The sequence below is a fragment of the Malus sylvestris genome, chromosome 9, assembly GCF_916048215.2.
Source record: "Malus sylvestris chromosome 9, drMalSylv7.2, whole genome shotgun sequence".
In the NCBI taxonomy this organism is placed as follows: domain Eukaryota; kingdom Viridiplantae; phylum Streptophyta; class Magnoliopsida; order Rosales; family Rosaceae; genus Malus; species Malus sylvestris.
Window position 1 is genome coordinate 4,853,098 of NC_062268.1, and position 22,047 is coordinate 4,875,144.

Sequence of the window (22,047 nt, forward strand, 5' to 3'; positions counted from 1 at the left end):
TCTGACCACGGTAGGAGTGTGATTCCTATATTGGTTTCAAACTCACTTTTCTTGGCTTATTGTGGGAGGCCTAAGTTAAAAAATTTATTGGACAACCCCCAATAATGTCTCGAAAAATATATGTTATAGTGCATGAAATAAATCATTTCATGTATTAATGGTGTTTGTTTTTTGTTTACTATAAACAAAACATTTGTAACATGAACGGGAAGTTATAAATTGACATTTCTTTTTCGTCACTCACAATCTTGTAACCCTCCACTAAATCATCCTCATAAACATAATCTTTCCTCACTTGACGATTAGTGCAAGTCCTCAATAAACTTGTCCACTAAACGGCTCAAATTGTGGTGAGCTTATTGTTCTAGCAACAACAACAATTTTTGTGACATTGACCTCACCGTGCCTAAAAATTCACCCATTGGCTTACACTCCTTGACTCCACTGCTTGTGTTAGGTCCAAAATGACTGTCAATTTAGGCATTACGGTCATCTTGGGCTAAACAAAATGTAAATTGAGAATTAAGACAAAAGATTTAGTGGGTTATGTTGTAAGGGAATGTGTAAGGACTTTGTCTCCTTTTCAAGTTTTGGGCTCAACTTATCCAAAAGAGCTTTGTTGCTATGTACACAAGTGATTTTCAGATGAGGAGGCCCATTTGGCAAAAATGCATAGCTCTGAAAAAGTGGATCCATAGTTTCGGGTCGCCCGAACTTGGTACACAAGTGAGTTTCAATGGATGAGACTCGGTGCATGTTATTGATCTCGGTGCATGTTCGATACAATATCGTCTTTCGAGTTATTGCCAGTACTTTAATGGGTCATTTCGACCCGTTTGTACCATAACACCAAATTTGGACATTAATCGATGGATATTATTGGAAAGCTCCTAACATCTTCCTACAAGTAATCCTTTTATTGACAACAGTAGATGCTCCTCGAACATTAAATTATATGACTCTTAACAATCTCCCTCACATGACCCCTTGTTGATGTCACTTAGTATTATGGTCTAGTGGTATTCCTTTTCCTTTTAACTTATAAGTGAGAGGTCTTAGATTCGATTCTCACCAAAGGTGAATTTAAACCATATTATTACTAGTCAATTGTGAGGTTTATAAAGATCATCTTCAATGGGAGAGATGTATTCCATTTACTTTTCTCTCTTTGACTAATGATGTCGACCCTCAAAAGATGTAAAGTTACATCTTTATTTATATTTTCCAACCAAAATAGTTTTTTACATCTCGTCTATTGAAGAGCTTTTCAGCAAACCAAAAATACAAAATATTAACTTAATGCATTTTGCATCTCCAATTGATGATACTTTAACAATTTTCCCATAAGTCTTCTTCGCATTTCTAAACTTATAATTAGCCCAACCTTTTTGTTCAACATAAAGTAGGGTTTCGTCATTGATGAAGTAATATTACTCAAAGGGGTTTGGAGGAGCAAAAGCTTTTGTAAAATATTTTCTTTTCTTTCGGCCTCATCAAATCGTGCATTTCACACTGTAAATCTTTAAGCTTGACAAGATCTTGACACTCTTATCTAACCTTTCCAAAGATTAGCAACTAATATATAGTTTCTATAACCATCAATACCTACATATAGGCATAGAATGCATAAACAAATGAGTTAATACAATAAAGCACTTCTCAACTTTCCAAATTAGGTAATTAGATGAAGCCCAAAGGCCAGGTGTAGGATAGGTGAATCGTCTCCCCTCTCCTTTCAAAACTTTTTGCCCCCCATTACCCTAAACAATGGTGATTAAGCATGCAAATACTTTTTCACAGATGTTGAACCCTAGTTGGATAAGGGCTACTTTCCAAGGAGACCCACTAAATCATTTCGGCTTAGTTAAGAATTTTATGCTTCATTCATTTATTAAGAAACTTCTTTGTTAATCTTAAATAACAATGACAGATTAGTTATACAATGTGGCTTTGTGTGTTTATTTTTGTAGTGTTATTCACATACTTATTTTTACTTCTCACACACCTTCTTAATTTTTTACCGCCGAATCGAATGAATATGAATGCGTAATAGGTAAAAATAAGTGTGAATACCACTATTTTTTTTATCGATAAGTGATCTTTTTTTTATCGTGGCTTTTGTTATGTAGAACGTATGATCTAGTGGTGATGTCAGAATCCAGATCCTCTTTGTGAGGATCCGGAGGAACCGTGAATCGTGTTCGTTCATCGTTCATTGTACATCGTGCAATTAAAAATCATTTTAAAAAATTTTATTTAAAATTAAACACAAATAGTATCTGATAAAAACTGATCACACTATATGCGATGAACAGATACAATTCATGAATTCCTAAGGTTCTCACCTAAAGGATTCGGAGAGATCCTGTTGGGTGATGTCATATAGTAAATGGAGTAGGGCTCGACGAGCCAGCTGTTGTACTGGGATTGGTTGGAAGTGTTGAGATGGTTGAGACCCATGTCTCAACACGTGTACTCAGGTTTGTAGAGGGAAGGGTCAATTCGATTTCATGACATGATGAGAGACAGAAGCAGAGATTCGATTCAAAGATCTTGACTGAGATCATCAATGTATTAAACAAAGCAAAATATATTCAAGCCACTGATTCAGAGAGAAGATACTTACCATGTGTTATGTGTGTATATAAGGGGAAGTTAACCTACCCATGCATTGTGCAATATAACCAGCGTCCCATAGAATACAAAGAAAACAAGCAAATACTACTTATTGAGTTGAGCTGAAAGATGGTAGCTATGATGGGTTGGGGTGGCGTTGCAGAACAAGGATGGAGGAAAGGTTCTTGGAGTCGTGAGGAGGATAAGCTGCTCGGTGAATATGTCAGCTTACATGGAGAGGGAAGATGGGGTTCTGTGGCTAGGTCTACAGGTAATAATTAACCAAGTTAATTAGTATAATTTTTTAGCTTTAATTTTGGATTAATTGATAGTCTTAGACATGCATGCTCAATTAGGGTTTTCTTTTTATTTTCAGGTTTGAAAAGAAGTGGGAAAAGTTGCAGACTCCGATGGGTAAATTATCTGAGGCCAGGACTAAAGAGAGGGCATATAACACCTCAGGAGGAAGACATCATCGTTGAATTGCATGCTTTATGGGGTAACAAGTCAGTAATAAGGACAATACCCTAGCTAGTACACACACACACACACACACACACACACTCTCTCTCTCTCTCTCTCTCTCTCTCTCGATTAAATATTTTCCAAGTACAGTCAAATATATTTTTCCGATGTGAATTGTTATATGAATTTACAGATGGTCTACCATTGCAAGATACTTGCCAGGGAGAACAGACAATGAGGTAAAGAACTTCTGGAGAACCCATTTCAAAAGGAAAGAGAAATGCACTCAGAAGCAAGAGAAAATAAAAGCTCAGATTCTTGAAGCAAAACAACAACAATTAGAGGAAGATCAAAACATGAAAACAAGAGCCACACCCCCACCACATCAAGATTTGGAAGCCTGCAGCCGAGGAATAGTAAACAATATGAATAATACTGATATCCATGAAACACAAGCAAAAAGGCAAGAAAACATGGAGGAAGACAAATATTGCATGCCTAAATTTATGCACCAAGCAAGTGTTGAATTTTGGTCAGATTTATTAGGAGAAGGGCTTTATATGGGCAAGCTCTGGAACTTGGACGACGTAAATGGTCGAATGGATCCGCTGCAACACACAAGCTTAGACCAGTGCAACAAAGTAGCCATGCAGATCAATAATCAAGGGATTACTGCAGCAACTTTATCTACTGGAGGGGAATCGAGCAATATATCAATGCACAAATTGAAGTGAAACTAAATCACCTGCTTTATTTTGGGGAACAGGACATTCAAACACAATTCTATAACGGGGGAGGCTACGTCATCTAATTAGAAATGCTGATCATTCATTAGATTGGTACTATATTTATTTTTATGTCGCCAACAGACACGATCGATGATGAACTTCGATCTGATCCAGCTAGCTAGCTATCATAAGCATATCTATAAAATTCTATATATACATATATATATGTTGCTTTATCTTTCAAAGCGTGATAAATAAGAGGTAGTGTGATCTTTTGTATCCATTAAACTTGTTTTAGATGAGTGATCAGTGAGGAAGAAAACAAAGTATATATATGGACTTCAAATTAGCTTGAAAGAAAACACAGTTTTATGCAGTGATCAACGAAAGACACTGATCTGTAACCAAAAAAATAGAAACAATTTGTTTTGCAACAATTTAACCACTTAATTTTAAATGGAAAATTATTGGAGATTGATAGATAAAAAGTATCGATTTTATCACTAGTAACCCCAACCAAGGGGACTGCGAACGCACCAATAGCTGAACTGATCAAAACCTCATCAAGGACTAAGTCAGTTGTCTATATACACAATCGAAGCTGATCACGACCACTTATAAGCATATATCTTTTGAAAGCTAATTAACTGTTGACATGAGGTAGGCAGGCATGCGAACAACCGACTGATCGGTGAAACTAAAAGATCAAAGGTCAGATCAGCCTGCCCATATACTACTATGTAATTGCAGTAATTAATCAGTTAATTAAGAGCTTAGATACATGCATGCAGGTACATCGTTGGTACCTATTTTTCACCGTGATACAAATCTTACCGCTTCTTAATTAAGTTTACCTTATCACAACGTTGGTAAAGAGGTAAACGATGATAACATTGAATCGTATGCACTAATCAATAATACAATACACACACACACACACACATATATATATATAAGAAATTGAGTCCTTTTCAGCAAAGAAAAGAAAAGAAACCGAGGGGGAAATCAATAGTAAAACTACGGATGCAGAGGTAAATGATCTTAATTGTCCGAATCAACCGATATTCATCCAGGAATAAAGAATCAAACTATTATTAGTTATGGGCTCGTAGAATTCTATCTAGCAAGAGAAGAACACGGACTGCTTAACACAATTGTTAAAATGTACTTGGGCTGATAGATTAAACACGTAATTCTAAAGCCCAGAAACCAAAAAAGAAACTTAAAAAAAATGGCCCATGAAGGTCTCGAACCTGCGACCTTCGCGTTATTAGCACGACGCTCTAACCAGCTGAGCTAATAGGCCATTGTTGTCCAATAGCACCAAATTATTTATTATGTTGGAAACTTAAGTTTCAGATAAGGAGCTTTTTCACTGATCACTTATCAGCATGTTCTGGTCGACCGGAGAGGAAAGCAGAGAGACAGAGAGCAAAGCAAATGGATAACATAACGGCGAGCGAGCTGGCTGGATTTGGTGTCGGAACTCTGCTCCTCAGCGCCACCATTGCTGCCCCGAAAATTGACGCTTTCATCTCCGCGTCTCAGCGCAGGTAACACTTACTAATACCCCGTTTCATATATGTTCATTAAACACTAGCCTTTCTAATGATTTTACTTATTAATCTTCTTCAACTTCTGATTAGTTTCCAAGATTTGCAGAAATAACCCTTGTACCTATGAAATTTTCCTCTCTGCATCAATATAATTAGACGTTTTTGGTGATTTGAGTAATGTTAGATACGCCAAATTTGTTCATCAAATGACGTGACAGTGTTTGATTGATTTAAATTGACGTCCGCTTTAGACCTTATTTGTTACGAACAATTAAGGAGCTCGACGCATACACTGATACATTTGAACAAATTTGGTGACTCGAGGATTATTGTTCTAATTTATGTTTTGTGTACGTCAAACCTTTGAATGTTCAGTTCTTTGGGAATGTGCAAGAGATGTGGCAATCTGAGGTTGATAGCTTGCTCAAGATGCAAAGGAATTGGATTGATCAAAGAAGGTGAAATGCTCGGATCAAATCTCATCGACGACATGTATGAATCGCTTGGTGGTGAAGGATTGAAAGTAAGATCCATCTCTTGCACCAAGTGTCAAGCTAGAGGTCATTTTTCATGCCCCGATTGCTCTAAACCAACATCTGTTTGAGTTTGCTTGATCGTGTAAACTAAAACTTGATCAGGCTATTTGTGTTATCTTAGAAAGATTAATCAATGTCAAAGCTTTCTTCGCCCTCAGTCACCATACTTGGTTGGTACCAGTGATGTAGGCCAATGAAATTTATGAACCCAAATTAGACAGTAGAGATATAGCGGTGCATAATCCATATATATACATTCTGAAACTTTCTGTACTTTCCCTTTTCGTCGAATATTCATCCTTGATAAAATGCTTGAATTTGTTTGATGTCCTTATGGTCCTATGTTGTTCTTGCTTTTCGTGGAATATTCATCTTTGATAAGCCTGATATAATGTATGTGCTTGAATTTGATTGATGCCCTTATGCTCCCGGTTGAATGGTGGAGCCTGAGAATTTAGTACGGGGCATATGTTATACACAAGAAGTTACCATTCATCTGACCTTCAGATGAACGGCTTCCCTCCTCTCCCTCCGTCTGCTCCTACTATTGATCTGATATTTGGCCTCAGTAGGCCCATAACTCTCAAGGGGTGCCCGATGCACGCCTTTGATAACACCGTCATAACTTTGGTTTTGATTAGAAGTGATATCATACGGCTTTTTCTTCATTCCCCCCACCCTCGCACCACGGTTCTTTTCTTCGATCTAGGAATTTAAGATATCCGGAATGTGTTGTTGTAAGACCAAATGGTAGACTGGACACTGATGCAAAACTATTAGGAAGTGCCTTGCTAGCTGGAAAGAGAAGGTTTTTGCCAAAGATAGCAGCTCACAAGAAAAGTATATATACCCTTTGAAATTGGTAGGAATGCTGGTTTAGGGGAAGGGCCGAAGGGGTGATATTTACTGTATGTGGTTGTGCCTTGGCAATTTGCCTTTAGGATTCTAAAATCTGCAGATTTCGTAAACACTCGCACTGATACATTGAAATTATGCTTAGATATATTGACGGGGTATTGTAAGTGACAGAATGACCTTGCATTTAGCATGTGTCGCTTTGATTCCCAGACATGCTCGCATGTGTCACGGGCGAAGCTTAAAGCACGGTACTATTGTGTTTGTGGGAGGAATCATATCGCATTTGTGCTTTGCATATTTCCATGCATGCTTATAAATGTTGCGAAGTGACAAGGCACCTGGAACCAGCTATTGCCTGTTAGTGCACTGAGCAGCAGTGAACTCAGGGCCTAACTTGACTAAGTTCACTGAGATGATAAATCCTGCTATGATGGATTTGATATGTGCCACTGTTTTAGGACCAATCGAGATCTTATCCGAATCTTTGCAGTTTGGAGCCAACGGATCGAGAAATCTAGAAAACTCATTTTAAATCTTACAGCCTCATACCCAATTCTATTGGTCCACCTTACACAAATCAAGAGTCTGGATCTCTCTCCCCTTCTCTTAAACTGTTCAAATTACTCGGTCCGTCAAATCCGTACTGCAAAATTTGGAGGGAATCTGAATTACAACATTGCGATTAATAAGAACCGTGCTTTCTCTTTCGGAGAATAACTTGCATCACATGAACCTGAATGAACACAACGAAATAATATGGTATAAGAATGCCGTTGTGTTCATTCGGGGACAACAAAAGTTTATCTGTTTCCGAATTGTGAATACTCAACTTGTATTGGATATTGGAGATCTCATTCTTCCCTAATATAGCAAGGTAATATACCTTTCTTATATTGGCAACCTAAGCTAAGAAGATACTTGCACACTTGATGGGAGAAGGCTAAGAGAACCAGAATTCAAATGTAATTTGGTTATTTGGACAAGATTTGTAATGTTATTTCAGAAAATTCTGATGACTTTGTAAAGAGAAATAAACAAAAATTGTGGCCCATCATAAATTTGGAATTAAAGGAAGAAAAATGGCATGGCCTCGATTAAGAACATACATCCATGCATATGAGATCATGAGTTTAATTCTTCACTCTCTTCATTATCGCTTTAATTAAAAGATGTGAAATGCCACACCGGGCCTCATTTGGTGGCTCAACCTAGTCAATACTAGACTAAGCTTCGAGTTTTGAGCAAGGATGACTAGGGTACTAAGATTGAGCTTTGATTCGGGTTCAGTTGTGACACACATTTGAGCTTGGATCAAAGAATCCATGTCCCTCCTATGTTGGATTTCATTTCAAGATTATTATTACGGTCCGAAATGCATTTAAGTCTACCAAACACTAAATTCTCGTTGGTACAAACCAATTTTATCAGCAAACATGGTAGGTGACATAGATTAGCCACTTGAGATTAGATTCGAGTTCAAATCAACTTCTGCACAAATTAGAATAAATTAAAATTGACTTTCTCCAATGAAAAATAAAATTACAATATTTCCCTTCAAATAATGAGAACTATTTGACTTTTAACATCTTACAAGGTACAGTGTTACTACTAGTCTCCTAAGACCATTTTTACTATTAACCTTTTACCATTTACTGTGTACGACAACGTGAATTCCATAACCAAAAAGCATAATCAAACGGGCAAACGACTACTTTCAAGCTTTCAAGCTTTTCCCCAGCACGCGTCCGACAAGACGTCGACAGCCAAAATTAAGCACCCAGTAACTCCTGTTTTTACCCCTGTCGTTTCGCGACACGTGTCCGCGCAGAGCATTTTACTGTTCGAGGGGCAAACGCCGTTTGAGAGCGTACGGCGGTTTCGCCATCAATCTTGTCCGTCACCTGGCACTGTTCTGACCCCCAATAGGCGGTCGACACGTAGTCGGTGGATGGCTGCTTTGACACTCCTCTTGGGCCTTGGAAACTGGCGCTTCTCTGAGGTCGGAACATAAGACGGACTCTTCCTATGGAAACGCGTGTTTAACTGGTTTATCTCCGTTTTCGACTTTGCCTTTCTTGGTTCTAGCATTGTCTTTTTATTTATGATTCAATCTCGATTGAGTAATAATGTGGTTCAAATTTGTATTTGACGATAATCAAATTTAAGATTTCTCACTTGCAAATAAAGATAAGTATCATTTAACCGTAGTACTAGAGTGTAGTCAAACTCGTATTTGAGAGGATTTTAAAAGATTTTAAAATCCTAGTGTAGTCAATTAAAAGATTTTAAAGGATTTTAGAATCCATTTAAATCTAGGTGTAGTCAATTAAAATATTTTAAAGGATTTTAAAATTCATCCAAATAAATAAGTGGATTCAAAAAATTAGATTTTGTAGGATTTCAATAAGTTGTGGATTTTGTGGAATTTGAGAGTAAAAGTATATATAACCAAGACTAAAAAGAATTCAACCTCACCCCCTAGGATTTCAAATCATTCCACCACAATCCATTCAAATTCTTTAAAATCCATATGAATTTTGTAGGAGTCTTTAATCTTGTTAAATCCTATAAAATCCATCACTTTTAAAATCCTTTAAAATCTTAATTTGACTACACCCCCTAAGTTTGTTCATTGATTTTTTTTTCTTTAATGATAATGTTCATTGTTGGTTGGCCTTAAATATGATTAAGCATGGATTAAACGTGAGGGTTAACTTTAGTTTTTTAAGCATTTAACTTGCAAGGAAAATAAAAACCATGTGAATTTTCTATCCTAATAACCCATTAGATTAATTTTTTTGTTAAATACTGGGGCTAGTAGCCCATCAAAAGAGAGAATTATAAAATAATGTATCGAGATCGAGAGATCTGATAATATTTGCCATTACGAATTGCTTACAAGAAAGAGATTGCTCAAGCTGGCCATTTATAGGCAAGAAAAAATTCATCTTGCGATAAATATGTTGAATACATTTTTTATAAGATATATTAAACGAGAGGGCATTTAAACATGACCTCGAATGCATGAAAAACACTATTAAATTCTTAACACCTCGAGTACAATTCATTCCTAACTTGTTATATTTTAAATCAAGACAATTAATATGTACAGATATCATTCCGCCTAAAAAATAGTTATATTTTGTAGGGGAACATTTTTGCTCACCACCATAAACTATGGTGTATGCTCACTATACACCTAATCAATTGACATGTGTTCTTTCACCTAACTCTAGTTAACTTTCACATTAAATGTTAGTTTTTCAATTTAAAAAAAAAAATTAACCAAGATTAAGTGAAATAACACGTGTCAATTGATTAAGTATATGGTGAGCAAACACCATAGTTTATGGTGATGAGCAAAAATGAATTTTTGATTTTAATTTATTTGAGATACGATAAAAGTACGCGGGGAATGAAGAAAGGTTGAATGAGGGTGAAGAAAAAATAAATAAGGAAGAACGAGAACAAAATACCGAAATGTATTTGGTATACCTCATATCTTTCACCAATCTTCCACCACTCTTCTCTATATTTATATAGCCCTTATTCTATCATACATTTCATTATACATGCCCTTTAAGGGAAGGGATTTTTATTTCTTTTTAAATGGAGATTAGTTGTGGGACTCATTCCATATCGAACTTTAACGATTCGAACCGTCTATTTTGTATATCTCGATTCATAGGTCATCAGTGAAAAAATTCAATTCAATCCGAAACCATTTGTCCATTTAATTGTTCCGATAAAATTTCAATGTTTATTGGAACATAGTTTCGTCAATTTTTTTGAACTCAATTAGATGCCTCAAATATTTCCAATTTGGCTAATATTCTGCAAGGATAATCTATGAGGTGCAACTTGAAAAAATAGACGTTCAGATCTTTGAAATTCGATTTGTGGGCCCCACGACTAATCCCCATTTTTTGAAAAAAAATAGAGATCCCTTCCTTTAAAGAATCTTCATCTATACACACACACACACACACACACACACACACACATATATATATATATATAAAATTAGGTTGTTCATTGTGTTTCATTACCAATATTTTATTATGACCGGCTTATTTTTTAGGGTAAGTTTTGAGTCTAGTTGGACGAAAATATAGGCTTATCCATAATGTGTATCTGAAACACAAGATGATATATATACTCAAAGATCTCTCCTACGTGTACAATTCTTTAGATATACAATTCAAAACTGAAGAGGAATAATTTAGATGGGTTCCACATACTGAAAAATTGTACTCATTCATCTTTAACTACATGCCCATGCATGATTGTGGTTTACAACTTTAAAAATCTGTCGTACTTACCAAATTTATTACTTTAACTCTATGGATTCTTATATTTCCCATAAAAGAAGCGCCATCCAGTCACTTCTCATGTCACCGAAAAATATATATAGATGTTGTCGCCTAAATTTAAAGAGAGAAAGAGAGAGTGCCGGGCAAAAAATATCGAGAAGGGCTGGAAGAATTTTGGGATACAATTTATTATGCCTAGTGTCATTACTTATATAGGTCACCTAAATTTAGAGAGAGAAGGAGAGAGAGAAAAAGAGAGTGATGCTGAGAATATAGAGAAAGGCTTGAGGAATTCTGGAATATGATTTTTTATGCCTAGTGTCATTATTTACTGTAAATAAAGAAAATAACTTGCCTTCCAAGTAATATAAAGTATAATTGGGAAAAAAAATTTAGATTCCAAATGATTCATAATTTATCTTTACTTAGGATTTACACAATCGCACTATTTTTAATATTAATTACAATAATATAACTAATTCTATTGTTGATATTTATTATTTTAGCAGACTAATTTTCGCCATTTTCTTCTTAATTATTATATTTTGACCTAAGCTAAACCCTAAACCACGAAAATACATTACGTGAAAGATCACGCATGTCAAGAAGGATCGCATGCAAATCGCAATATGTAGTATCGTAAATCGACATTTTAAAGATAATATATGTGTTAATATATGAAGAAACCCTAATTATTTTGTCGAGGGAAAAGAATGAGGATAATACATGTGTTTTCCTACGGATAACCTACTTGTTCCCCCACATACGATTAATGAATCTTTACCGTCCCAACATCATAATCAAAATTATTTATTCTTTTTTATCATCATTTAAGGATTATATTTGCAAAAGATCATTCAATTTGAAGATCGTTTAGTCACCATACATATCAAATCAATCAATAATTTTGGTAACAAGTAGCATCCTCTTGATGAACTGTTTATTTGTTTTATGCATATGAATAACTAAAAGATCTCCAAATTGAATATTTTGCATACCTTGATCTTTAGATGATGATCAAGATAATGAATTGTTTCAATTATGATGTTCGTCCAGTAAAGATTCGTTAGTCGGAAATAAGGGGACAATTAAGTAAGTCCCTATAACACAAGCATTGTCCAAAAGAAAAATATCTTTCCAATGACATTATTAGCCCTTTTGTAGCAATTGAGTGATAGCGAGTTGTGGGGACGCATGGACCTCAAAACGTGAGGAGGTTGGTAATATTCTTGTATTCCAGAAACTGATCTAATCTAATTTCTGAAACCCTCTATTTTTTGTTCAATAATTTATTCAGAAACCTACCCATCAGAAGGATATATATATACACCCACCTGCCTCCTAATTTTTTAGTGTGTTAGGAACAAAACTCGGTATACCTAGTGTCATAATACAAGTGGTTGAATTTTTTTTTTCAAGTATCCAACCACTTGTATTATGACTCGTGATGTAACATGTCGTGTTCTCGGCACACTGAAAAAATATCTCCCCATTCTTGAGTATAATATGAATGCCCTTTGTGTATCAGCAATTCTGGTTTAACCTGTGGTCTAAGCAATGTAGCATTTCTGGCTTTGTAGAAAGAAGTAAAACCAATCCTTGGCATTCTATTTATGCATCTCGTTTGACTTTGTACTTTGGTTTTACACGTACGACCTCGTTATAATGTCATAACTGAATGATCGATGATCTAATAACAAGCATGAAACTTTTTATATTTTGGTCTCTCACAACTTCACGATGGTCCTCACTCTGTGTGAAAATTGCCGTAATCATGCAACCCTATTAAATGTTCTGTTCTAACCTTTTGTTCTTGAAATGCATCTTTCATTCTAAAATGGTTGTTCATTAGTTCTTGTCTCTTACATTTTTGTGGTCATACATTATTTGGGGTATTTAGATTCTCATAAAAATAAGGCATTAAAGAAAAAGAAGTTTGAAATTGAGATTTCTTTCAACAATGTGCCGGAAGAAAAATACAACTAGACTAATAACTCGTATGCACATTGATCTTTAGACTTCCAACCAAACAAAATAGACTACTACAAAGTCTTTAAGCCACAATTGTATTTCTTACAATGTAATCAATAAATGTAACACTTGTAACATTGTTTACTCTTGCGGCTATAAATTTATATTTAGGAGTTGAAATGTCTCAAATTCTTCGTCACATTTCTGATTTAAACAACCTATGGATAAGTTCTTAGATTATGGACATTGCATATATAATTCATAGTTCATACTATACACATCGTTTGGGAAATTTTTTAAATTATCATACGAACTTAGACATTTTTTTCAATTTGTTATATGAACTAAAATTTTAAGGGATTTGTCATATTAATTTTTCCTAAATTATTAATAGGTCATCTTATATCCTAACACAGTTAAGTTTTTCATCCAAAATACTTGCACATGACTTGTATTAGGGTTATTTTGGACATTTGACTGACGGAAAAAAGAAATCAAGAGAAGAGAAAGGAAAGGTAGAGAGAGGGGTTAAAATAATAAAATGAATTAATAAAATGATAAAAACATATTTGGATCTCAAAAATAATGTAGTCTGCAACTTAATTCGACATCGCACCAGACGTTTCATTATTCTTATACTACTTAGTCTATGTCAAGTTCAATTCAACTTAGTCCTTGAAGCTAATACAGTCCGAAATAATCCCGTGTACCACAACACCCTAAGGCCATATCCAACCGAATGAGGGCCAAAAGGCTCCCTTTAGCCCTCTAGTCCTGCAAGAAATTATATTTTAATGAACAATGCTAGGCCATATTTTATATCATCTCCAACCGAGGCCAAACATAATTTATTATTTTAATTAAATTAATATAGTTAATTAAATTAAATTACCATATTAAAATAAGATTTTCGAACATATTTTGAGTGCCACTTGTCGCCAAATGAATAAACTTCCGGATTTCTTATCTTTATATAATCTCAATAATTTTTTGGATAGGATTTCGAGTGACACGTGTCGCTAATGTGAATAACTCTCCAAATTTCTTATCTTTATTTAATCTCAATAATTTTTCGGATAGGATTTCTAGTGACATGTGTTGCTAAAGTGAAGAACTCTCCAAATTTTTTATCTTTTTGTAATCTTAATAATCTTTTGGATAGGATTTCAAGTGCCACGTGTCGAGATATAATTGATTGTGCAAAATTTAGATAGGATTCTTATATATGTGGCATTCTTATCTTCAACTTTCAATGTTGTAGGAATGTTGTAGGTATTTATAGGAAAAAAATTAGATTTTTTTTTTTTAAATTCGTCCAAAAAAAAAAATTTCAAATTACAACGGTAACCTGACGGCAGCTAGCTGGCATCATGCTGACGCCAGGTAGTCGTTGGCATTCAAATAGGCTGAGCTTGAGGGCCCACAAGCCTTTTGGTCTGGCATTCGGTTGAAGACGGTTTTTGTGTTATTCCGAGCTAGTTTTAGCCCTATGACCCTTTGTACGGGTCGATTAGAGATAACCTAATGTTTTAGAGGCCTTTTGGTCTAAGAAACCATTTTATTTTTAATTTCTAATTTTTAAAAGAAAGATCAGGCCAGTGAGACACAAACACGTGAGATCTGTTTTAAGGTAGGTGACGACGATCTGCTACCTGTGAGAACAGTATATATCAAGAAATCCATTTTGACTCCAACAGATTCAAATTACCACGCGCCCTACTGCGTGTGTAATACCTCCCAAACTCATTTGTGAAAAATGATCTTCTTTTTCTTTTTTTTAATCCTTATTTTATACAAGCAATTTTGGGGGTAAGAGAGATTCGAACTCAGTATTTTGAAAGCAAGATAATGCTCTTAATCAACTAAGCGAAAATTTCTTTGTTAATGCCATTTAGAAATGTTTTTTTTTCAAAAAGAACGTTTGTTCGCAAATTCGCTAATGTGATTAGGATGGTTTTTTTAAAATGAGCCACAAAATTACCATTTTTAAGTTGATGTAGACGTCACACTATACACTACAATCTATATGAACCTAAAATAGTCACACGAAGCTTCAACTTCTTAATTCATGCTAAATTTGTATCCCTAAACGACAACTAATTACAGAGTTTGTCATAATATTGCAAGTATGGCTTTTACACACCTCAGAACCCTTACATCATCTGTCCAGTCATCAAATTAACAAAGATTCAAGCATCCAAACGGTTAAAATATAGATTGAATATAATTTCAAAACCTCATAATGTAATGAGAAAGCGAAAGCCACAATTTTGTAATCACCCTAAACATGAAAAGTAATATATATATATAATAAAGGGTAAAAGTTAGGCTAAGACTTAGGGGTGGTTTGGGAGTGAGGTGCTTAAAAAAAAAACACCCATGAAAAAAAGCTGTGAGGGTTTTAGGTGTTTGGTAAACTGAAAAAAAAATGGCTTATTTTGGAAGCTGCTGTGAGAATAAGCTGAAATCAAAGGAAAAAGCTGAAGCTGCTATTTGCAGCTTTGGAAAACTGGCTTTTTTTCGAAGCACACGGAGCTACAATGCTCCTTTAATGAAAAGACCCAATATCAGATTGTTTCTTTTTTTCCAAAAACACTTTTACAAAAAAGTTTACCAAACACTCTGCTGATTTATTTCACAGCTGCTTATTCTCACAGCACAGCCGCTTATTCTCACAGCACAGCCGCTTATTCTCACAGCAGTTTTTTTTCAAAGCACAGCAATACCAAACCAGCCCTTACAATAATCAATCATAATAATTTAGTTTGAACTCGTCATTTAGGGAAAACCACAATGGACAACCAAAATAATGATTTCATGTTGCAAAATTGTTAATTAGTAAATCATATAAGAGAAATGCTAATGAGACTCTTTCAAAAGTAGGACTCCCTGCCATCTTATTTTTTTAACACAATTCCCGTACCAACATCATAAAATATTATACAAAAAACATGAAATGACGGAGAGTCTATATAGAGCCTCAATTTAAGAAAATCATCTTAGCGTTTCTCATCATATAATTTCACAATAGTACATGTGAGCTTTCATTTTCACATAAGTCTTTTCCTACAAAAGATATACAGACACAGCCAAACGCGCTCAAACTGTGATTGGTTGTAGAATTCTTTCAACACAAAAGAAATAGTACAAAACAAAAAAAAAATAAATAAATGAAATAAAAAAGGAGATTTTATATGAAACTGGAAAGAACACCAACCCTAAATTTCATTTCAGAGTTTCTGGGTGTAGATCGGAACCTGAGGTTAAAAGATAAGCCAAGACTCAAGAGATAGAACTACAAGACAACAAGCTCTGATCTTTCTCTCTTCTCTCTCTCCCCTCCATATCTCTTTAGGGTTTTCCAACTGAGTGAGTATCTAACTTTCTCTTGTTTTTCACAAATTTGGTTACAGTTTGGTACTGACCTAGAAAAGGAGGATTATTTGCACCAAAGAGAGAAAGAAGAACAAGAAAGGGAAAGAAAATATTGCCAAGATCAAAACTTTTGGTGATTAGATGCACAAAATTAAGAAATATATACATTAAAAAAAGGGAAAGAAAAATAATTAAGGGGTTTGTGGGTGTGTGGTGTGTGGGGGTGGTTTTTGGGTGGATAATATTTTTAGTAATTAAAGACATGGGGAGAGGAAGAGTGGAGCTGAAGAGGATAGAGAACAAGATAAACAGGCAAGTCACATTTGCAAAGAGAAGAAATGGGCTTCTGAAGAAAGCTTATGAGCTCTCCGTTCTCTGTGATGCTGAGGTTGCTCTCATCGTCTTTTCCAACCGTGGCAAGCTCTATGAGTTTTGTAGCAGCCCTAGGTAATTCCTTATATATATATGGTCTGATCAATTTTTTCTTCTGTAATTTCTGGATTTGAGTTGGGATCTGTTAATTGTTCTCTCTATAGTTTCTTTGATTTCTTCATGGGTTTCATTGGGATCAATTTAATATGATTTAATGGCCCCTACAAGTGTAATCCTTTCACAAAGTTTCTCTCCTTTTAATTGTTTAATTAATAATTTTCATACGGCTGATGATACAAATTATAATTTCTTCATGGGTTTCATTGGGATCCACATATATGATTTTAGTTGCTTCTACAAATGAAAGCCTCTTCCATAAATTTTCTATCTTTTTTGTTTAATTAATTAATTTCATAAGGCTGATGATACAAATTTAGATTTCATCATGGGCTCAACTGGGATCCATATATATGATATTTGCTTCTACTATCGCAAAAGCATCTATTTGTAAATTTTCTACTTTTTCTTGAAATTAATTTTTAGTGCTATATATATTGGAAACATTAATTATAATAGTCTCACAAGGCTGATGATATAAATTAATTTTAAGTTCCATTACCTGAAAAGATTCATTTTCTTATCCGTTATTTAAAATTAATTTTTTGTGATAAATATGTGTGTGTGTTGTTTAGCTAATTAAGGTGTTAAGTTTTTGTTCAAAAAAATTTAGGGTGTTAAGTTTTCATATAATTTAGTATCTGATTTTACAAAGTGATATTTTGTTCATTTTTTGGGTACTAATTCTTGCATAAGCTATAGAAGATGTTGGATTTTCATCTAATTCCATGTATCTAATTGCACCAAATGATATTTTGTTCATTTTTTGGGCTAATTTTTGCATTTTTTGGGACACTACAATTATTGCATTAGCCGATTAAGGTTCTGGGTTTTCATCTAATTTCATGTACCTGATTGCACAAACTGATATTTTGTCAGTTTTTTGGGTATTAATTCTTGCATTACTGGATCTGAAGCACAAATGTTCCCATTTTACTTAGCATTTGGAGTTCTTTCTTCTAATTTGATTTCTTCTTTGTAAGAAAGGATTGACTCCTTTTTTTTTTCTTTTTTTTTTATGGTTAAATGAAAAAATATTGCCTTTACTTCTTTGCCCTTAATTTCTTCCCCTTGCATGTCTAGTTGTGAAATATAATTAAAAAGTGATATTCATACTCCCATTTTCTCTCCCTTCAATCCTCCCTCATTTTCTATCCTTAGGATTAATTGAACAAATATTAAAGGGATTTAAAGAACACAACCCTGAGGGAGAAGTGCAGAAGAAGGAAACGAGAAAGTAAAACATTATTATTCTATAATTAAAATTCATATAAACTTTTCTAATTATTTAATTAAATAAAATTTAAGTAATTCATCTTTTGCTTTGACCCAAAAAAAAAAAAAAAGTATTTCATCTTTTGCACTATCTTGTTCAAGCGAGTCCCCTTTTGTGAATTGATTGAGTTAAAGAGAGTATGGCCGATCGGCTCCAGAGGTGTGAGCATCAAAAGCCTGAGATCATAATGATCCTATATTGCTTTTCCCATAGAATTTGAAAGTTAGAGTTCTCTGGCATGCATGTCTTTGAGAAAATTACTTCTTGTGATTATTTTTGCTCTGAAACCCGTATATTTGACACATCTATCAAAGAATAACTATATCTATTGTACAGTGGATTATAAGCTGTGTGACATCTTTCAAATCATGAATTACTTAAAAGAAAATTTAAAGTTTTTTCCTTTTTGCTTCACCACTTCTTAATTAAAGACAGTTTTTTGCTCTCTGTTCAGCATTGATCTTTGTGATTATATATGTATGTCTGTTGTGCATGCAAATCATGTTTGTTAAGTTTTAACACTGCAAATTTTAGTTTTTCATTGTGTTCATGAGACAATTAATATTCTAGTGTTTTTACATATGGGGGTTCAGGAATTATTAGTAATTTTTAGGTATGTGTAGGATATTCATAAATCAAATATGTTTAACTAGTAAGTGAACCACCATGCAGTAACCCAGTAGTTAGAAATAAATTCCAGACCCGTAGTCCATACGACCCCCAAAAGAATGGACTATGGTGGTGAAGCCACCACTAGTCTCTCTTTAAAAAAAAAGTGGATTGGACACATTCATAAATCCAATGTAAGTAATGAGAGGCAAGTTTTTTAACTAAAGTTTGGTACTTTCGAATATGAAAAGATGTCCAATCAGAACCATAAATTTGGTTTACGTAAAGAGTTTCAACAATACATTTGAGTGCTGACAAGCTATTTTTTTTTATCTTTACGAAGATATTTGATGAATTTGTCTGTTTCATTGTCTTTTTCTTTTAATATAATTTATCTATTTGGCGTAACCAGAAATTACTACTAATAGGAAACCCTTTACTTTACTTGTGAAATAAGATTCTTGGGTTTAGATATGTTTCATGCGTGAAAAAAAAAATGCTTGTTTATATTTGTTGTTAATACTAACTATAAGGATTTAGGAAAAACATTTGTATTAGGTTGTCAATTTCGAATGTTGATCATATACTTTCTTGTCTGGATTCGTTGTTAATTTAAATGTCTGACATCATAATATGTAAATCGGGAAGACAATGTTACTTAACCATTCTTGAGTATAATGAGCGAACTCCTTGCTTTGTTGAAATGTAGTTAAACTAGGACAATTATGTTGCTCGCATGAAAGAATACATGGCGTATTTATATGCTGAATCCAGTGATTAAGATGACTATTGTGTCTTGGATGCTTCGATTTATAATTGGTGAAAATACTTTGCTGCATTTAATTTATGCAAAGAAATCAACAAGCTCTTGTTCTTATAATATCACACACACACACACACACACACACACACACACATAACACCACGTATTATTATACAATCGGAGAACCTCCAATTGTATTATGACATATGGTATTCCGTCCCGTATTTCTGGCACACTAAATCATATGTACAATAATTGGCTATCTATGTGCAATCATTTGAGACATGAGAAGTTCATATCAAATGATAGCTGTGAGTTTTGGCTTGGTGTCTTTCGCTGGGAAAATAGTTCTACAACATGGATTGGCATGCATGTTATGGTTTCTTCTCATAAACAAAAAATTTCATCTTTTATTATCCTAATTAATTGGTCTTTTTTCTTCCTTCCTTTTCTCCTCCCTTCTTCTTTAGCATTCTCCAAACCGTAGACAGGTACCAAAAGTGCAGTTATGGTGCGGTGGATCAAGTCAACATACCTGCAAAGGAACTTGAGGTAACACCTAAGAAATTGCTAGTTTTCTATATCGTGCATAAATTTTAAAACGTTTTACTTCGCTAATACATATTTGCTACTTTGCATGGATATATATCAGAGCAGCTATCGTGAGTACATGAAACTCAAAGGTAGATGTGAGTCCCTACAACGAACTCAGAGGTAATTAATCATCTGTGAATTATAATTAAGCCAATGGATTAACTGTGGTCTTCATGGAATTGTTTATCGCTTAGAAATTTACATTTTTGATGAATAATTTCAACTTATGTTGTATCCATGCATGTAGAAATCTTCTTGGTGAGGAATTGGGTCCATTAAACACAAAGGAGCTTGAGCAGCTTGAGCGCCAACTTGAGGCCTCCTTGAAGCAAGTTAGGTCCACTAAGGTAACTGCAGTTCAATATCAAATTATGAGTTATACATTGACCATATGGCAGAATTCATCATCCATTTTTAGGGCCCGTTTGAGATTGCTTATGTTACTAGAACTTCTGCTCGAAGTGATTTAATGGAAACACAACAAATCTTTTGGTAAAGGTGCTTTTAGGAATCAAAACAACTTTTAGTTATGCCTAGCATAGCCATAACCAATTTTCGTTATTTGGAAGTGCATTTAGCCATTCAGAAAGCATTCTCGCGCAAACCCTTAGATTTTAATGAAGTATTGGCTTGAACTACCCCCTTTCAGCTCTTTTAGGAGATGTCGCATTAATTGTTCATCTCATGTTGCTTTGCAGACCCAGTATATGCTGGACCAACTTTCTGCCCTTCAGAACAAGGTATGTGCCTTTCAGTTTTGCCGAGAAATGAAGGCATTGCAGTTTCATGTGCTTAAAAGTGAATTATCTACCTTGTTCTAATTACAGGAACAACTGTTAATCGAAGCCAACAGGGATTTGACAATGAAGGTAAATTTCTGTCTCAAGGCTCACTGCAGTTAAATTTTTAATGTGCTCTTTTGATTGTGACACTGTCATCCGTAAGAAAAAACTAACGAGTCTTGCGACGGTCCAATGTGCTCTCTTGATTAATTCTGAATATTTATATTCAATAATATTACCATATGAATATTGCAGTTGGATGAAATTGGTTCAAGAAATCAACTTAGACAGTCATGGGAAGGAGGTGACCAGGGTATGGCATATGGAACCCAGCATCACCATGCTCAATCCCAAGGGTTCTTCCAGCCTTTAGATTGCAATCCCACTTTGCAAATAGGGTAATTATACAAGTATTTAATATTTAATTATTCATCTAAATAAGTTATGTTAAACTTCACTAATAGCTTAATTACAAGCTAATTACTTTAAATAATTTACAGGTACCCTGCAGAGGGGTCAGAGCAGATGGGTGCCACAACTCATGCCCAACAAGTGAACTGTTTCATCCCCGGATGGATGCTTTGAGTTTGTGCTGCTGATGAATCTGATCAGTGCCTCTAATCAGCCATAAAAAAACATATACCCAAGTTTATGCTTTTTTTTTTCTTTTTTTCTGGCAATATATAAACTGCATGTAACCTTAATTTCACATAAAATCAGCAGTGACTGCATTTCAAGGGGACCTTTCAAAGGCCTAAAGTCCTTTTAACTTTTGTTAGAGGGCTTAAGTTTACAATATTGCGAACTTATTTCTTGCTTTGAGACTATGGTTATATAATGTTTTCCTTTTTTTAAGAGAAGAGTAGTTGCAGATGACACTTTATCGTAGTGGCAGACTGGATATATGTATAGGGTTAGGATCCTGCTTTGACACCCATTTTATAAGGCCCATTTTGTAATGTATTCATAGATCATCCTTGTAAAAAATTAAATAAATCCAAAACCATCAAGAGATTTATTTGTAGTGAAGAAAATTGACAAATACGGTTTTGCAAAGAAATAATAATTTTTATTCAAGTCATATGGTTTCGGATTTGGCTAATTTTTGGTAGACAT

General features: G+C 34.5%; 3 protein-coding genes and 1 non-coding gene across 4 annotated transcripts; 3 read left to right on the forward strand and 1 right to left on the reverse strand.

Annotated features, from left to right (window-relative positions):
* Nucleotides 1–2,757: 2,757 nt before the first annotated feature.
* LOC126582580 (MYB-like transcription factor EOBII) lies at nt 2,758–3,815 on the forward strand. The gene is made up of 3 exons (XM_050246727.1): nt 2,758–2,887; nt 2,993–3,122; nt 3,275–3,815. Exons 1-3 carry the CDS (start codon nt 2,758–2,760, stop codon nt 3,813–3,815), a joined length of 801 nt encoding a protein of 266 aa, XP_050102684.1.
* A 1,226-nt stretch (nt 3,816–5,041) lies between these two features.
* Nucleotides 5,042–5,115, reverse strand: TRNAI-AAU (transfer RNA isoleucine (anticodon AAU)). Its single transcript has one exon. It is a non-coding gene; the product is annotated as a tRNA-Ile (tRNA).
* Nucleotides 5,116–5,195: 80 nt separating this feature from the next.
* Nucleotides 5,196–6,231, forward strand: LOC126583970 (uncharacterized). The gene is made up of 2 exons (XM_050248537.1): nt 5,196–5,362; nt 5,741–6,231. The coding sequence occupies exons 1-2, from the start codon at nt 5,250–5,252 to the stop codon at nt 5,967–5,969; spliced, it is 342 nt and encodes a 113-aa protein (XP_050104494.1). The 5' UTR covers nt 5,196–5,249; the 3' UTR covers nt 5,970–6,231.
* A 9,998-nt stretch (nt 6,232–16,229) lies between these two features.
* LOC126583966 (agamous-like MADS-box protein MADS2) lies at nt 16,230–21,807 on the forward strand. The gene is made up of 8 exons (XM_050248530.1): nt 16,230–16,865; nt 20,026–20,107; nt 20,208–20,269; nt 20,397–20,496; nt 20,848–20,889; nt 20,977–21,018; nt 21,187–21,329; nt 21,432–21,807. Exons 1-8 carry the CDS (start codon nt 16,681–16,683, stop codon nt 21,514–21,516), a joined length of 741 nt encoding a protein of 246 aa, XP_050104487.1. The 5' UTR covers nt 16,230–16,680; the 3' UTR covers nt 21,517–21,807.
* The last annotated feature ends 240 nt before the right edge of the window (nt 21,808–22,047 follow it).

Bases quoted from the DNA above. Each gene is read 5' to 3' on its own strand.
- LOC126583966 (XM_050248530.1), top strand. From the start codon at position 16,681: ATGGGGAGAGGAAGAGTGGAGCTGAAGAGGATAGAGAACAAGATAAAC. The intron at 20,270-20,396 runs GTAATTAATCAT...CCATGCATGTAG, and splicing joins TCCCTACAACGAACTCAGAG to AAATCTTCTTGGTGAGGAAT. The intron at 21,019-21,186 runs GTAAATTTCTGT...TGAATATTGCAG, and splicing joins ACAGGGATTTGACAATGAAG to TTGGATGAAATTGGTTCAAG.
- LOC126582580 (XM_050246727.1), top strand. From the start codon at position 2,758: ATGGGTTGGGGTGGCGTTGCAGAACAAGGATGGAGGAAAGGTTCTTGG. The intron at 2,888-2,992 runs GTAATAATTAAC...TTTTATTTTCAG, and splicing joins TTCTGTGGCTAGGTCTACAG to GTTTGAAAAGAAGTGGGAAA. The intron at 3,123-3,274 runs GTCAGTAATAAG...ATGAATTTACAG, and splicing joins CATGCTTTATGGGGTAACAA to ATGGTCTACCATTGCAAGAT.
- LOC126583970 (XM_050248537.1), top strand. From the start codon at position 5,250: ATGGATAACATAACGGCGAGCGAGCTGGCTGGATTTGGTGTCGGAACT. The intron at 5,363-5,740 runs GTAACACTTACT...TTGAATGTTCAG, and splicing joins ATCTCCGCGTCTCAGCGCAG to TTCTTTGGGAATGTGCAAGA.